The following is a 16,813-nucleotide window of genomic DNA, read 5'->3' on the forward strand; positions in this document are numbered from 1 at the left end:
GCTCTCACTCATTTATCTACCCTGCCAGGTCTGTTATTTTTAATTATTATTTTTAGGAGCTTTCTGGGGAAGTGATAGTTTTCCTAGTGAGCCAAAAATAAAGTTTTTGGTAACAGGAGATAGGGACAGGCTGTTCCATTGTAGTTAAACCTGTGACATGTTGCATGTGTGTTTCCGTGATATGTAAATAAAGACATGATGGATATCCTTTGTGCAACTCTTCTGCTTTTTGACTGCACCCAAGGATGTGGAGGAGCCAGAAAAGCCTATAAGGTCAGCAGGTAACACTGATGACTAGAGGTAATCACACAGAACAATTGTGCCACTGGTGGAAAAATTTCTCTGCCCAAGGTTGCCTGTATTTTCACTCAAATTGGAGATAACTGTTTCTACCTAGTATAGCCAGCCAGATGTTTCAAACTTCTTTATATTAATACTTAATTACTGGCTTCAGTGATATATTGGAGCAACCTAACCCTAACCCTGTTAACCTGGAGTAGTGGTAACTGGTGAAGATGTTCTTTGCTACTGCTAACACCCCAATACCCTGACTTCTGCAGGGAGGCAGCTATGAAGCTTTTCACAGCCAAGAGCCTGGAGACGTCTAGCACTTTCTTTAGGAACAGAAATATTAATCGTGGTGCTGTGGGCAGAATCCTCTTTACACAGCTTCCCTAAACCCCCTATGTTCCATTTAGTTAGTCAAAACTCCAATTTGCAATTTTGTTTATGCTATGGTGCCACTTTGCATTGTGTATTCACTCAAAGACTGTGAGTGTTACACTTTACACCTCTAATATGAGTAATGGCCACAGAGAAACACTGTGAATACAATGTCACTTCTGACCTGTGCACACCTGCTAAAGGAGGAATTTGTATGGGAGCACTTGGGCAAAACCTACCACAGAGCTGGATGTAGCTCTTTAGATTTCTGTTTACAGCATGACAGTCTCTGAACAAAAGACAGAAGTAAAGAAAGGTGGTTTGCCTTCAGCTCGATGCCACAGCAGCAAGAATTCAATTTATTAACCCAGGGAGAGCAGTGCAGCCCCTCCTTCAGCCCAGATGGGAATAGTGGGTGGTGCTGCCAGTGCCATTGTCAGTGGAAGCATAAAGGGAAAAAAGGCTCCTAATTGATCACATTCAATTGCAGAGCTCTCAGCCTCTGGTCTGTGTGACATTGATGAGAACCACATGCACAGGCACTATCAAAACCAGGTTTGATGTCACACTGCTTTTTAGTGTAGGAGCCAAGATCTGGGGGGAACAGTGCAACTGAAAGCAAGAAGGAAATTTTGCAGGGGTTTTATCCTTAGTGATGCAGATATTCCTTGCCTCTTATGCTAGAAATGGGATCCTTGTAGGATCACGGACAGTGTTTTAGGTAAGAATTTTACATATCATGAAATACAAGCAAGTCTGAATTTTGTCAGAGCTTTTAGACTCTAAAAGGAGATTTACTCCTTCAGTTCTTGCCTTTTCAGCCTTCAGCCTGCTATTAACTATGAATATAAAGATAGCATTATTCTTAATTGGTGGGATTAGTTCAGGTCAGTGAAAATTCAGTTAACTATTATCAGTCAAGTTTACTGATATAATTTACAGATTACAGGAATGATTGTTCACATTGGAGTTTCAGAAAGAGAGCCTGTGACCAAGTGCCATTCCTGCTGAGTCAAGCTGTGGTGTCACAGAGGTGGAGCAGGAAGGGTGAGCAGTGCTACAGGCACATGCTGCATGGCCACAGCAGTGTGAAAAGAATCAGTCTGAATTATGGGTCAGCCAGAACAACTACTGACTTCACAATTGCAGTGCAAAGGAAAGCTGTTGTGTAAATAACTTGCAAAGGTGTGGAATGCAAGAGCAGCCTGTGATGTAAAACCCCAGGGCAACATTTGTCCAAGCCCAACCCACTTGTGAGCACAGCAGAGCTTCTTAGTGCCACTCTGTGCTGTCTCAAAGGCATGACAGCAGCTGCAGAGCATCCCCATCATGGGTAACTTTTAGCAGCTTTCCCCTTTCTTCCCAGCATCTTATAGTCACAATGCTGTCAGTAAGAATTTTGCCTTTGGGGGCATTAGGTCTGAACAAGAGAGAGCTAAAAATGTCAAGCAAGACTTGATTTATATGTTCTTCTCAACTGATTGTTTAAGAAACCCAAATTAACAATTCACACAAGCTCAGCTTCTCTGTTGTCCCCAGAGAATTTAAGTCAGAGCTCTTGCAAGATTGTCTATTGTCTTGAAAGGACTTTGGACCAGGCCCAAACCAGCCATAGCAGGACTCTGTGCAATAATTACTGAAGTTAATCAGAGAGAATGCACGCAAGAAAGATGAGTGACAAAGTCCCACCCAAAGTCCTGTTCTACACCTACTGCTGTTAGTATCCTCTGAGAGTCCAAGGGTTATGCATCACCTTAAACTGCTTCTCCAAGGGTGAGAATCATTAAACATGGAAAAGAGAGAACAGCATGCTGATTTGACATAATCATTTCAGCAGCTGCCTGCTCTGCAAATGCTGTTGAATCTCAGGGATGTTGCTGGTAGTTGCCGAAATTATGACTGCAAGAGAGGCAAGGAGTGGAAGCACAAATTAAAACACTTGGGAATCGTTCTGTCTCAGGTCTGTAATAGTCTGCATTCATTTTCACTTGAAGGTGTTTTATTGAAACTCTCTCTTCCCTCCCTCCCCCAGTAATTATCCCATTGTAAGTCCACAGTGTGTGAAAGTGCTTCAATTTGAAACCCATGCTATACCAAATTGTTCGTATCCATGCCAGTCATTCTCTGCTACATGAAGCCTGGAAAAAACATTTCTTTCATATTTTTTTATCAGAAAAAAACCCGAGGGCTGTTGTTTTCTTGGAATGTTCTGAGTGAGCATATGTACTTCATAAAACCACTTCTGGTGTGTCAGTTCATTTTCTGGAGTGAACCTTCAAGAGTGGTCTCTTAATTATATCTCAGAGCTTTAGTTAGATTTTAGAAAATCAGAGGAGCAGCTCGTTGCTGCTGAGATCAGGAAGGACTTCCAAGTGCATTTGTCAAGACACCACATTAATGTGGCCTCTCCACTCCCCAAATCACCTTGCCATAGTCTGTTTTGCAGTGCAATTGCAGGAGGAGGCTTTCCACCAGCATTACAAAATGCCTTCAGTTTCCCCTCCAATCCAGATAATGATTTTGTTTGCTGATTTCCCACTGGGATTTAAAAGGGAGTTTGTAGAGCCAGGCAACTTCTATATGCCCTTCCTCACTACTTATTCAGAAAGGCTCTGTGGCTAATATATATGTATTTGTGCTGTGGCTAATATATATGTATGGTGCCTTCACTGCTCTCAACTCCATAGCCAGGGGCAAAACTCAGAGATGCTGATGTCAGCTGCAGCCTTTAGTGGTCTCCAGACTAAACCCCTAGAGAGGGGAAGAAGGGCAGAACTGTGAGGGGTGAGCTTGTCTCCACCTCCAAGGGCCAGATAAGGACAGCAGGAGCAATTGTATTAACTCAATGGAATTAACCCTGTGGAATTGCTATCATCTTACCTTATCTGTACACCAAGGGTACAGTGTCCTGAAAATGCAAAGGAAAGCATTTCTGCCTTATTAGCCTCACTTTTATGCTATCAGGAGGGTATCCAGCTGTGTATTAGGCTTTTACTCAGTCTGCACAAGGCAAACCAATAGATTTTTTAAAACAACAGATTTTGCATAAAACAGCTAATTGCTGGGTATTGGTTGCAGTGAGCTGAACTCACCTGGAGCAGTCTTCTAGTCACAAAAATCTCTGTATCCAGTCTCCTGGGTAACCTGCTTCTCCCTGCAGGCCTTCTTTAACTCACTGCTTATCTTCCTCACCATGTTATGTTGCTTTATCAAACCTGGGGAAGGGAAGAGAGACAGTGGGTTACACAGAGAGGCAATTTACAAGGTACACCAGCACAAAGCAGAAATAAAAAACAAGCAACCCCCAGATCACACAAGTGTGAGAGACATTCAAATGCATAATGTCAGTCATAGCTCTCATTGTTTTCATATCCATGACATAATTCCTCAATCCCTTGAGTCCATGACATACAAGCCCAGGATATAATAAGCAGGGAAGAATTAGCTGCATGATACACTGATGAACAAAATGAAAGCAAGTGCTTTTATTGTAAAAGGGGAAATGCTCTGTGTTAAACAGTGGATTCAATTCAAATTATGGCTCATGCTGCATAAATGATAATGAGACTGTCTCAGGCTGAGTGAGAATGCTGAAGGGACCAAAGACACCCACATGATGCTGCATCCTAACAGCACTTATCCTTTAACTGGGACAGTGGAATTTATCTTCAGAACACACAGTTCTCCTTTGACAGATACCTGTCTTGGCAGAAGGGCATCCTTGTGCACCTCACACACAGCACCGAGCCAGCAATATGGCTGTTCAGTCTCTCTATCTTTCCCCCCATCCCAACTGTCCTATATTTTTGTCATTTATGTTGAAATCCAGTAATTCCTTGACATTACTGAAACCACTAGCATTGATCTCATTTGATACCACTACTTCTGTAGATAGAGGCAGGACTTCCCTGCAAGACACAGTAATGTGTCCAGGCAAGACACAATAATGGAAGTGAAGGCATATCTCATGTGTCATGTGGCAATAGGTGAGTTATATTTCAATCTTTCATTTGGAAGTGACATATTCAGAGATTCCTGAGGGGACTTTCACAGCCTTTTTAGATTTTTTTACTGTTATTCTGAGCTATGCAGCTAGTCAGTTTTATCTTGATGCTTCCTAGCATTTTCTAGGTAATTTCATTTTAGCATTTAATGCTTTGCCTTGGGAAATCTTGAAGTGTGCTGCTGCAAGCAGTCAATAGCACTCAGGACACGGTCAAGGACAGGCTGGATAGCACCTCATTTGTGGCTTGTTTGAGAATGTCTGATGGTAAGTTCAGCACTGCACAATTCTCACTGCTTGAACTGGAAATGAGACTGAAGGATGACTCATGTATTTCCACATCCAACTTCTGCAATGAACCTCTGACCCAGCTGACTTCTTAGAGGCCCCATCTTTTCTTTAAGAAGGAATAATTACAAGAAAGGAACTAACCTAGTAAGACATTGCAGCCTTACACTGCAGACAGCATACATTAGGCAAGGATGGGAGAGTTTGAGAAATGTCATCCTGACCTCTGGGTTCTGTAATTTCATTTGCTAGACGTGGGGAGAAGGCTGCTGGTATGAACTGGACAGGAAATGGTAAGTTATAGCTGAACTGTGAGGGGTTGAATTGGTCACTTACCAACTTCTCTAGCTCTAAAATGAAACCACATTTCTTTCAGAATAAGTAAGGAAGAACTTGTTGTTTGTACCAGGTTTTTAGGCAAAGGGTTCAGTCATCCAGTTCTAGGGAAAAATCCAGGGCCAAAGGAAGCAACTAAGTACCTGCCAGCCATCCTAGCTACCTGGCTCAACTCCTAAGACTGAGCTTAACTTGACTTAGCTGTTGGGTGACATAGCTGAGCACAGTTAGCACCTCAAAATAACCTTTTTATTGGTGTCTATCAACAGTTTCTTTGTCACTCCTTGCTTTTTGGTCACACCATCAATATATGTGCAAAAACTCTCTTCCTGCAGAAAGCTGCTAAGTCCTTTGCATGCATTAGCTTTCCCAGACACTGATTAAAATCAAAGTATAATGTTCAGCCTCGTCTCACTGCATTGCATGTGCAAGCAGAAGGAAGAGTTTGGCTGGGTTTTTGGAGCCAACAAACTGATCTGTGCACACTTTGGCTGGGTGTTTGCAGCCAAGAAACTGATATATGCGTATTTTAAACTTAATGGTGGCCTTTGAAACAGAATCATAGAATTGTTAGGGTTGGAAGGGGCCTCTGGAGATCACGTAGTCCAGCTCCCTGCCACCCCCTCCCCCTGCCAAGGCAGGGCCACCTGGAGCAGGTGACACAGGAACGTGTCCAGTTGGGTTTGGAATGTCTCCAGAGAGACTCCATGCCCTTCTCGGGAAGCCTGTCCCAGTGCTCTGCCACCCTCAATGTACATAAGTTCTTCCTCATGTTTAGCTGGAACTTCTGGTGTTTTAGTTTATGCCCACCGTCCTGTGATTGGATACCACTGAGAAGAGTCTGGCACCATCCTCGTGGCATTAATGAGATCAGAAGCCGTGGGGTTCACATCAGGGGGGCAGAGCACCCGGCCTCCTCTGCTGGGACATGTCCAATCAGCTGCCTCTTAGCCAACTCCAACAGAGCCCCTCGGTGCAGCCACATTTCTCTTCACAGAGAAAAGCAAGGCACAATTCTTCCCAAGAATATTTCTGGGTTTCACATCCTCTGAACCTCAGAGAAAAGAAAAACAATTCTTATCGTTTGCTGAGCCTGTGTTTGTGCCAAAGTAGAACGCAATATAGAGATTGTTTACCCAGAGTGATGGTGTTTTGTTTCCTTGGCCGGTCAGGGCCAAGTGTGTCTGTCTGTCTGTCTGTCTGTCTGTCTCTCTCTCTCTCTGTGTGTGTGTGTGTGTCGGGACTGTCGGCTGACAGTCACGAGATTCTGTGCAGTTGTGAGCAGGGTTGAGTGCTTGGCAGATTCAGTTTAGATGTAATATAACACAGTGTAATATAATATAGACTAATATAGCACAATAAAGTAATTAATTAGCCTTCTGATAAGATGCAGTCAGATGCCTCACGCTCTCCCCGGGTCGGGGCTCCAGGCACACTCCACGCCCCGGCCGGCCCCAGGCCCGCGGCGCACCGGGCGGGGCCGGGGCGGTGTCCCGGCTCCCCCCGCCCCTCGCCGGCCGTCCCGGGGCTGCTGCCATGGAGCTGCCGGCCGTCAGCCTCAAGGTAGGGGCTCGCCCTGCCCCCGGGGCTCGGCAGCGGGGCAGGGGGCTGGAGGGCGGCTGGGGGCTGCTGCGGCGGGTTGAGCCGCCCCGGGCGCTCGGATCGGCCCTCCCTGTGTCCTCCTCTCGCATGGTCTCCGGCCGTGTGCCTGGTCCAGATCCTGGCGGAGGCCCTGCTCGGAGCTGCCGAGCCCTCTGAGGAGGAAGAACTGAAGTTTCTAGTTTTTTTATCGCATGGGCAAAGGCTGCAGAAGTTCTGAACGCCATGAACCGAGTCGGGGGAGGTTTAGGTTGGCTGTCAGGAAAACGTTTTCCCCAGCGGGTGATCAGGCACTGAACTGCCCCAGGACAGTGGTCACAGCATCCAGCCTGTCTGAGTTCAAGGAGCATTTGGACAGTGCTCTCAAGCACAGGCTGGAATTCTTGGGGTGTCCTGTGCAGGGCCAGGAGTTGGTGATCCTGATGGGTGGGTCCATTCCAGCTCAGTGTGTTCTATGACTCTTGGTTAAACCCACCAGGTGATGACTCCAAAGTCAGGGCCAGGAGTTGGTGATCCTGCTGGGTCACTTCCAGCTCAGTGTGTTCTATGACTCTTGGTTAAACCCACCAGGTGATGACTCCAAAGTCAGGGCCAGGAGTTGGTGATCCTGCTGGGTCACTTCCAGCTCAGTGTGTTCTATGACTCTTGGTTAAACCCACCAGGTGATGACTCCAAAGTTTGCCCCTACTTCAGGGGTATTGTTAAAGTGGCCAAGGACTGGGCAGAGACAAGAGCTGGCTATTAACTAGTGTCCATGGGGGTTTCTAGCTCAGCTGACCAGAGCTAAGCCAAGATAAACAGTGCACAAGATCCCGAGGAGACAAAGCTTTTGCTTGTCAGGCAAGGTATCTTAGAAAAATAAGCCCACTTACTTGGGCTTTATCATCTGATACATAACTGCAATTGCTTCTCTGCTGGGGAGGGCAGGCTCCACTGGTGGGCACTTTGGAAATTTCAGTGAATATCTGATAACCAGAGAAAGGAAATAAAAGAGACTTAACCAGTAATGTAACATTTTTCACTTTTGGAAGAAGCACTTCCTTGCTTCTGGCAGTGGATGTTAAAGTCACACTGTGTTTGCTTTGATATTGATGTTTGATTCTGATGTCTTCTGTGCTACCAGACATGTGACATTTTCCTCTATTTTTTTTTTTTTTTTGTCTTTCACATTTTCAGAGCCCTGAGATTTCTAGGTGTTGGTGTCCTTTCCCAGCTTCACTACTTTGTGATTTCATTTACTACAGCATGGTTCGGGTGCTTTCTTTGGTTAAAGCTTTACCCATACACTGAAAGCATCACAGATCACATCGGGGCTTTTTCTGCTGATTTGTTAAGCTGTGAGCAGTGGCCTTGGACCAGGCTGCCTATGGGTTGGATGGGAGAGGAGTATTATCTCTGCTACCATTATTAATTCAGCTTTGTACAGGACAGCTTTCATGTGGCTGTATTAAAGAAAAGATTGGTGTTCATCTAATGATGAATACCCCTCTTACTAGTTCACCAAGAAAAGCAACTTCCCTCATTAGAGACAAGTAAGCAAATGGATTTTTCAAGGCCCAGCTTGTGGATTATATTACATTCTGGAAACTAGCTGATACTTTGCTCTGACAAGTTTGGACTACTGTGTGATTCCCAGGGCACTGGGAAGATTAAAATATTTTGCCTTCTGCTTTATTTTTTAACTTGGTTTGATTATTTTTTTCCATGCTGAAACAGCAGTGAAAACTAAGGACATTTAATTAAAAAGTTTGCCAACATGAAATACATGTTCTAACGTGGGAAATGGAGATAGGGGAGCTGAAAAACGCTGACTTTTCGATGAATGAGTCACAAAGACAGCAAAACTAAAATGTTGCCGTTCTTCTCTTGTTTCAGACAACCATTTCCCAATCTCTTGTTAGATAAGTGTGAGTTTGTCCTGGGCAAACTGTTTTCAGCATTAAGAAATTCCTTGTTTTTAAGTCTGCCACTTCTGCTCTGAGCTGCAAAGACAGGAATTGGGAGTTAATAGTTGTACCTACACTTCATTCTGTTCCTGAGTTAGGGCCTGATTCGCTGTAAAATACCACAAAGGTGGGGAAGATTCTTACTCAGAAGGACCTGGAAATAACACACACTGCTACTATTCATTGGCATGATCTGCTTACTGGTTCTGTGAGATTATAAAGATGAGCTTGTGATAGAAGTAGTTCCAAGAAAGCTGCATGACTGAGCTGTGTTTGTGCCAGAACGGAGCAGTATCTCAGCCTTGGGGTGGCTCTTTAAGCTACTTGCAGAGCTATAAAATGAAGATAGCAGGCTTTGCCCTGGAGTGGGTGGGGAACACGCTCATTGAACAGGATCTACTGGCTCAGTTCTAACAGCCATGCTCAGCAAAACATGGGGGAAGCAGCACAGCCGTACTTTTGCCATGACAGCTTGACACCTATGATTATTGAAATAATCATGCAGAGCCTCAAAATACAGCGTTTGATTTTGATCAAGCCTGGACAATGCCCTACAATTCATGTGCCTGGAAACACACATTTTGTGCTTAGGCATTTTTAAATGCTAAGTCACAGAATCAAGGGATAATAGACATGTCTGTATGCCATGTGATTAAACCTCCTACTCAAAGCAAGGCAAACTGCAAAGTTAGATCAAATAGCTCAACTCAAAAATCAGCTGACTTTTAAAATAAGAACAGAGCCATTGGATAGCCTGTCCCACTGCTTAAGTACTCTCATTATTATCACTCTGTTATAATAATGAGGAGCATCCTCACAGGTGGCCACTCAGATTCATATTTTGGTTTTGTGTGTTCTCAGGTGAATGTCACTCATAGAGCAGGTGAGCTCACTCAAAAATAGAAATTTAGATACAACAAGAAAATAATTGTAATGTTGAACTGTTTCATTTTTAACTTGGTCAGAATTCAGTCTTGTGCTAAGCTCTGTGCTGAAGCATGTTTAAAGGAGTTCCTATTCCAAAGAATTTCCCATCTAATGAGACCCTGGCAGACCTAGGCTCTTTTTATGCTTGGCAATTAGTTCCATCGCATGCTGGGATTGGCAAAGGAGGTAACAATTCTCCTTAGCTCTCCCCAGTTTCCAGTGGGGTGCTTTTAATTACATAGCCATCCTTTTTCCCAGAAGAGATGGAGACAAAGGACCCACCTTTCTTATTTTCTGCTCTCACCACTAGTTCATCAGTAACTTTGGAGTTATTTGCTCAAAAAGAAGAAACATATGTCTGTCTTAGCTACAGACTTAAGTCCTTGCATAGATGGAAAAAATTTTAAATTCTTCTGCTGCCTTCAAATTAACTAATGTCACATAGTACTTGTAGTTTTTCATTAACACTATATTTTCTATGTTAAAGCATACCAACACCACCAGCCAATTCCGTAGTGTGCTGAAGAACTGTCAGGTAAATTGGACTAATAACTAAAAAGGGAATATATTGGTTTTATTTCAGCAGTCATTCAGCCCCAGTTTAGTTGACTTTATGCTGATTACTAAACATACTTCATAATTTAGTAACTGCAGTATTGATCTAGACAGCTTTAAAAAAAACCCACCCTGCCTAATTATGTTAACTGGTGAGCCTTGAGGGGTCTTGGGGGTATGTAACATGCAATTAAATACTACCTAATTAAGAATTTTCCTGATGTTGTGATAGTCTCTTGAGTAAATGCTATTTGCACGTCTCCATTCTTATCCAGGAACATCTTGTATTTTACTGATTAGCAGTTTTTCCAGTGCGTCTGTGGTACAGTTTGGGAGAAGGAGAAGCATGAGAGGTGGTGAAACATTTTGTAAGCTTTCATGAACAATTTAAAAAATTAATTAGTAAAAATCTGTCTAAGCAGTGTTGGAAGTTACAGCAAAGTGTAGTGAGTGCTCAGGTGTGATGGGGGGCACTGCAGTGAAGGAAGACAGAAGTCATTTGCATTGTGGTGTCCTGGCAGAGCAGTGTGAGCCACAGCAGCTGGGCCACCCCTGTGCTTTCCTGATTGTGCTTCACTTAGCTCACAGCTTCACTCTCTTCTCCAGAAACTAGTTTTGTTTTAAGTTAGAGCATAGAGAGATGTTGTATGTCAAGGAATCTAGCAGGGTGTCAGTAGATCTTAGTTTTTTTGTGTGTGTGTCTTAATGCGCCTATCTGCATACAGCTGTCCTGTGTCCACTGAGTAACTTAGGCTTTTGCTGTGTACTCATTTCCCAATTTTCTTTTTTTCCCTTTGGAGGGGGGGCAGGGAGTGTGCTTCAAAGGGGTTTTGGTTATGTGGGTTTGGTTTTTTAATACCAAGGTCAGCAGAAATGCTAATTTGAAGCCTTTCTCATGGCTAGGAAAAAATGAAAGTGCACCTGTATCCCATGGATCCTCTGATATGTCCAGGCTTCAGCCTTTCTTTAGTGAGGCTGTTAATAGAGGCTGTCTTCCATATTCTTGCTTTCACAAATGTTTAGAGAGGAAATATGAGTGATCTCCCTTTGTTGGAGTGATCAGCAGGCTACAGATGTAGAAAAAGCCTGAAGTGATATATTGTTGTTCCCATATGCTCTCTGAATAAACATGTAGGGTATGTTTCCTTGGTTACAAAAATGGCAAGTGGTGGTGAAGAGAATCCTTGTATCACTTATTACAGCACCAGCCTTTCTTAGATTTGTTCCATTAAGTACAAGGACCAGGATCATTTAGGACACTTGCAAAGAACAGAATTTGTGACAGCATTATTTTACTGCTGCTCAGGGCACTGTTGGCAACTGGACCTAGTGGCTTCACTGGGAGTGAAAAGAGCTGTGTGCTCTGGCAGGATCAGGTTCACAGAGTCCTGGAAGAAGACTTCAGGTCTGTTAATACTGCAGTGAGATTGGACCACTGCTCTGAACAGACTGGAAGGAGGTAAAAGAAGGATTTACTGAGGACTGGAAGGAAATTTTGGGAGCTGTAGGCATGTCTATCCATGGCCTTTTTGGTGATGGGATGCCAGATTGGTCATGTATAAACTGTGCTAGCACAGCGTTAATCAGATTGCCTGGCTTTCTGTGCAATCTCTTCTGGAGTTCCAAAATTAATAACCCATTTAGAAAAGGCTAAGTGGTCCCTGAATCAGATGTTGACAGAGATGACAAGAAGAGTGAATGACTACAGTGTAGCACCACAGGACATACTCAGCAACAGATGTGGAGAAAAATAGCTTTGTCATCACTGTCCCAATTGCTTCACCATCTTTCTGCACTGGTTCATGGGTCCAAGCCACTCTTCCACCCATCCCTTGGGAACAAGATGGTGCCATTTCACACTGATCCTCCCAGAGTTCACCCAACATGCTAACCTGTCTTCCTGTTTGTTTGTTTGTTTGTTTTTATAGGCTATCATTCTGGTACATTGGCTGCTCACAGTGTGGTGAGTGATTAGTGTCTGGCCTGGGGGAGAAGAGGGTATTCCTTCAAACTAGGAATGGGATGTTCCCTGGGAATCAGCACTCCCTGTTTGTGCCTGTGTGCAAGAAGATCCTAAATCTAAGAGTGAGGTGTTTGTATGGGATCAGGGATGAAACTAAACTGTTGCAGGTTTATTGTGAATGCGAGCTGGATTTTTTTGTCTCATTTGGCAGGGGATGCATGAATTACATGTTGCCACTCTCCTATGCCTGGGGAAATTTCAGTGTCCTTGCAGTGGGGATCTGGGCCATTGTGCAGCGAGATTCCCTTGATGCCATAAGCATGGTGAGTGTAAGAGTACTGGTCTCCCCCAGCCTGTTCAGGAGGAGGGTGGAGGGCAGAGTCTTTGAGCTAGTGATGATTTTCAGCTGTTCCCAATACAGAAGTTCCCTGTTTGGGTGGGTTTGGTTTTTTTGTAAGAGAGCATATAAATCTATGAACTCTGTAAACCGTGGTGAGAAGCATTCACTGTCAATTTTTTTTCTTCTCAGAGATGAGACATACTTGATTCTTCCTTTTTTCACAACTTGCTGTTGTGACCTGTAAGGCCAGATGAGGACTCAAAAGTGTTTAATATGCTTCAGTTGGAGGGGCTCTTTAAAACCCTCTTGTGAACATTGAATAGATTGGCAAACAAAAATAAGCAATTCTAGAATATATTATAAGAAGACATCTGACAGGAAAAGGCATGAAATACAAGACCATTCATCTAGGAGTATCTGTCTGCCTGGGGCAGTACCAAGTGATGTGTGATGCTGGGGTGAAGGATGATTGTGCAACACAGCTCTAGCAGGAAATAGATGCAGGCTGTTACTGTCAGTGGTTAAACCCTCGTTCTGTTCATGTCCCATTCTCTGTCCTTGTTTCCAGTTCTTGACTGGCCTGCTGCTCACAGTCCTCACAGACATCATTCACATCTCTATCTTCTACCCTTCCCACGACTTCCTCAGTGACGCGAAGCGGTTCAGTATAGGCATGGCCATCTTCAGTCTCCTCCTCAAGCCTGTGTCCTGCTCTTTGGTGTATCGGATGTATCGGGAGCGTGGAGGGGAGTACACCTTCAACATAGGTAGGATGCTTTTTCTGCTTCCATGTCAGTGTGGCCACCTCCTCAGGACTGCCTGGCACTTTGGACCCTTCAGCCTGAGCTCTGTGCAACTGGATTCTGCCCTCCAGTCCAGGCAGACAGGCTGCTTGTCTGCTTGCTCATGTTTGTTATCCCATTTTGTCATTCTGGTGTGTCTTTGGCCTTAAATTTATAGTCTTTCTCTCTCCCCTTGCAGAACTGAAGTTTTTAACATTTTGACATCTTAACACCATTTTACCCACAATGGCGTTAAGAGGCTTTTCCTCTCTTCCTCCTCCTCCATTTGTGTGTGTTTGTTGGAAACTTTTGGGTGTCCTTTCTTTGTCGACCCTTTTTTTTCCTTCTGGGGGAAAGTAGAGGCAGTATTTCCTCTGGCTGGATTATGAACAAGAGGGAAATAAAGCTGGATTTCTAAGTCCATGTGGGCCTCACATGCCCTATTTACCTTGATTGCTTTGGGCTTTGTTCCTCATGGAAAATGGGACTAATGTTTACCTGATGGGATTTAGCTTGGAGACATTTAATTTTTCTCCAGGTTGTATTTGAAAATTATAATGTGGAAGATTTGCCAGAGAGGATGGGCTGTGGCTAGATGTTCTGTGTCTTGGTCAGCTTTGCCAAGCATTCCTGGTACTAGTTCATGCCTGGGCAGCTGCCAGGGATTGATTGTTTGCCAGGGATTGTTGTTTGAATTCATGCTGGCAGAACCTGCAGCCTGTCACAGTTCTGTTTGTCATCCTAAGAAGGCTGTGCAGGACAAAAGATGGTGTACCTGCATTACAGTGTCTGTCATAAGCTGTCTCTTATTCTGCTTTGGTGGTAGCAAAGATCACACTCCTATGAAAAGAAAAGAAACCTGCAGGGGGAGGAGAAGCCGTGGCAAGAAACCATGGCTTAGGGCACTGTGTGGTATTTGCACCTCTCTGCTACTGGAGTGTGGATGTCATCTCTGCCAGCTACTTGTGAAAATCCAGATGGATATGTCTTATGCCTCCTGGGTCAGGAAGCATGTGAGTCACCTGCAGTGCCTTTTTTATGTCAGTTTTTATTAGCTGCTCACTGTGCTTGTCATTGGGATTCAGTATGTGTATAGAAAATATTGATGTCATTGAGGAGTTCATCTCTTTGCTTGGAATTTGGCAGCACTTCTTTTCAACCACACCATCCCAAACCAAGAGACTCCTCTCAGGCACAGGTGGGAATTAAGACACTGTAGTTTCATATCCTCTCCTGAACTGTCTTTCTTACAAGATTTTCAGTCCTGTGTGTTGCTTTGTGATGAATGTGCTTGACAAATTTCCTCTTATTTTCCTGCTATCTGGCATTTTCTTTTGAATCCTGCAGTGTTGAAATTTTCCTGGCCTTTTCTGTCTTGTTTTCCTTCTACAGTAAGTCCCTCTTTGTTGCCTGGGAGCATCCTTGCTGCTTAGAACAAATCCCTCATAGTCTAATGGCTATCTGTGATTCAGGTTGTTTCTCCCCATGGCAAATGCCTGGGCCCTAGATAAAGAGCTGTCCATGGATATTCCCTGCTTCCTCTTTCCCTGCTCATCCCCTGGACAGTAACATGATTTTGCACAAATTGTTCATGGTGCACCGTTGGACTCAAATTTGCTACCACACTTTGAGGCACAGTTGCATTGTTGGGAAGAGTGGTTCATGGATGTCTAATTCCTTTAAATCTATGCTGTCAGCTAGCCACAGTTCCTGCAGCTTCTGGCTCTGTCTGTTCATTTTTCTGTGAGTTCTCATACACTTTATCTTGCTGAAATACATGGTTACAGGAACCTGTTGTGCTGCTATGGGGTATTGTGGTCTTGCTTTCCACACAGCCATGTGGCTACTAAGAGAGTGGTTCTCAAGGAAAGAACGGGCATGTTGGAAGGGCTTTTCTTATCTCCTGCCTGTTTAGTGAGGATCACAGACCACCAGTGCTGGGAACTGGTAAAATGTGTGCTCCTGAGCTGTTAGTTTCTTCTAGAGCATTCAGTTCTTGTGCTTTTGCCTTTGTCCTAAGCTTGTTCTCTTCCATCTCCATGCAGGTGTCACCAGTGCAGGCCAGGACCAGAGCAGCTACGAGCCCATTGATCAGCCAGACTCGCCTCCACAGTGGCCTTCCTCAAGCAAGGCAGCCCAGCCACCATACTGAGGCACCCTGCAGCCCAGGACAGACACTGCCCTTGCCCAGCCAAGCCTCCCACTCTTCCCATTGAAGATTTTCCCCTGCTACTGGGAAAATAAGAGAAGATCTGATATTTCTTTTGCCTGCCTAAAGGTTAGGCAGATGGGTTCTGCAGTAAGTCCAGAAGATCTTGGAGGTGTCATGTTAAGCACTGTGTAATCCCAGTACTCTCCTTTCTTCCCTCCCCCTAAATCCCTCCTCTGTACATGTGACTGGATGCACCTTCTGCAGTCTTCCAGCCTTCCATTGTGCTTCCTGTTCTTTATAAGAGAACCACTCAGAGTACTCCTGGACTAGCAATGTTTAAAAGGCTTATGGACTGCCCTAAAGCAATACAGTGTAGCCTGATTTTATGGAGATATATTTCCAGGAAACATCTGGGAGTTCCAAAGAGCTGTTTTTGATGGCATTATTTAACTTCTTGTGCTCCCAGTATCTGGTATTGCGTTTTATTAACTGATGCTTTTACACAAGTTGAATGTCCTTCAGGATACTTAAAGTGACTGTTGAATGTAGATTACAGATCCTTTGTGCCTTGAAATATCCTTCTGCCTTCAGCTGCTTGTTTTAATAGAACTTGAAATGTTACATTTTTCTAAGAAAACTATAAAATGAACACAGTTTTTCTGTGTTAGAAAAAGTTACACTGGTCACTTATGTCTCATTTGAAAATGTAGCTTTTCCTGAGGGCTTGGGACTGTAGCCAGGCAGTCTGGGAAGGTCATTATGGGGGAAGATCTACAGGGCTCTGATGGCTTTTAGCCTAAGCTTTACTCTGAGAAGTAGAAAATACTGCATATAATTGTGTGGGTGGGAAGATGGGTTAGTAAAATGGGGATTGAGGAAAGATGGACTTATTTACACTGTAGATGTGAGTTCCATTGAGTGTGACAAACTATAGACTCTTTTGTTATGCACAATAAATCTGTCCTGCTGTGGCTTTCAGGTAAGATTCTCAAAAAAGAAAACCAAACAAACAAAACCCCAGAAGCATGCAAACAACCAAATTTCAACATGATTCATTTACAGAAGAAAATGAGTATGTTAGCTTTGGCAGAATTCTAATGCTAGGAAGATAGGTATTTTTCAGAAGCAAGTTCATTGTCAAAGTTTGTTATTTTACAACTGCATTTCTCCTGACAAGACCTTCTGCTGTGTGGATTCTTCAGTAACCAAGACCCCTGTTGACTTTGCTCTAACCTCCAGCAACATGCCATTTGTATTTT

At 43.9% G+C, this 16,813-nt stretch overlaps 1 protein-coding gene across 1 annotated transcript; it reads left to right on the top strand.

Annotated features, from left to right (window-relative positions):
* Positions 1–6,795: 6,795 nt before the first annotated feature.
* On the top strand, positions 6,796–16,227 carry LOC121343933 (angiotensin II receptor associated protein). The gene is made up of 5 exons (XM_041419537.1): positions 6,796–6,853; positions 12,246–12,280; positions 12,492–12,603; positions 13,189–13,387; positions 15,448–16,227. The coding sequence occupies exons 1-5, from the start codon at positions 6,827–6,829 to the stop codon at positions 15,552–15,554; spliced, it is 480 nt and encodes a 159-aa protein (XP_041275471.1). The 5' UTR covers positions 6,796–6,826; the 3' UTR covers positions 15,555–16,227.
* Positions 16,228–16,813: the final 586 nt, after the last annotated feature.

Source organism: Onychostruthus taczanowskii, unplaced genomic scaffold (assembly GCF_017590055.1).
Source record: "Onychostruthus taczanowskii isolate IOZ18803 unplaced genomic scaffold, ASM1759005v1 scaffold61, whole genome shotgun sequence".
Lineage (NCBI taxonomy): Eukaryota > Metazoa > Chordata > Aves > Passeriformes > Passeridae > Onychostruthus > Onychostruthus taczanowskii.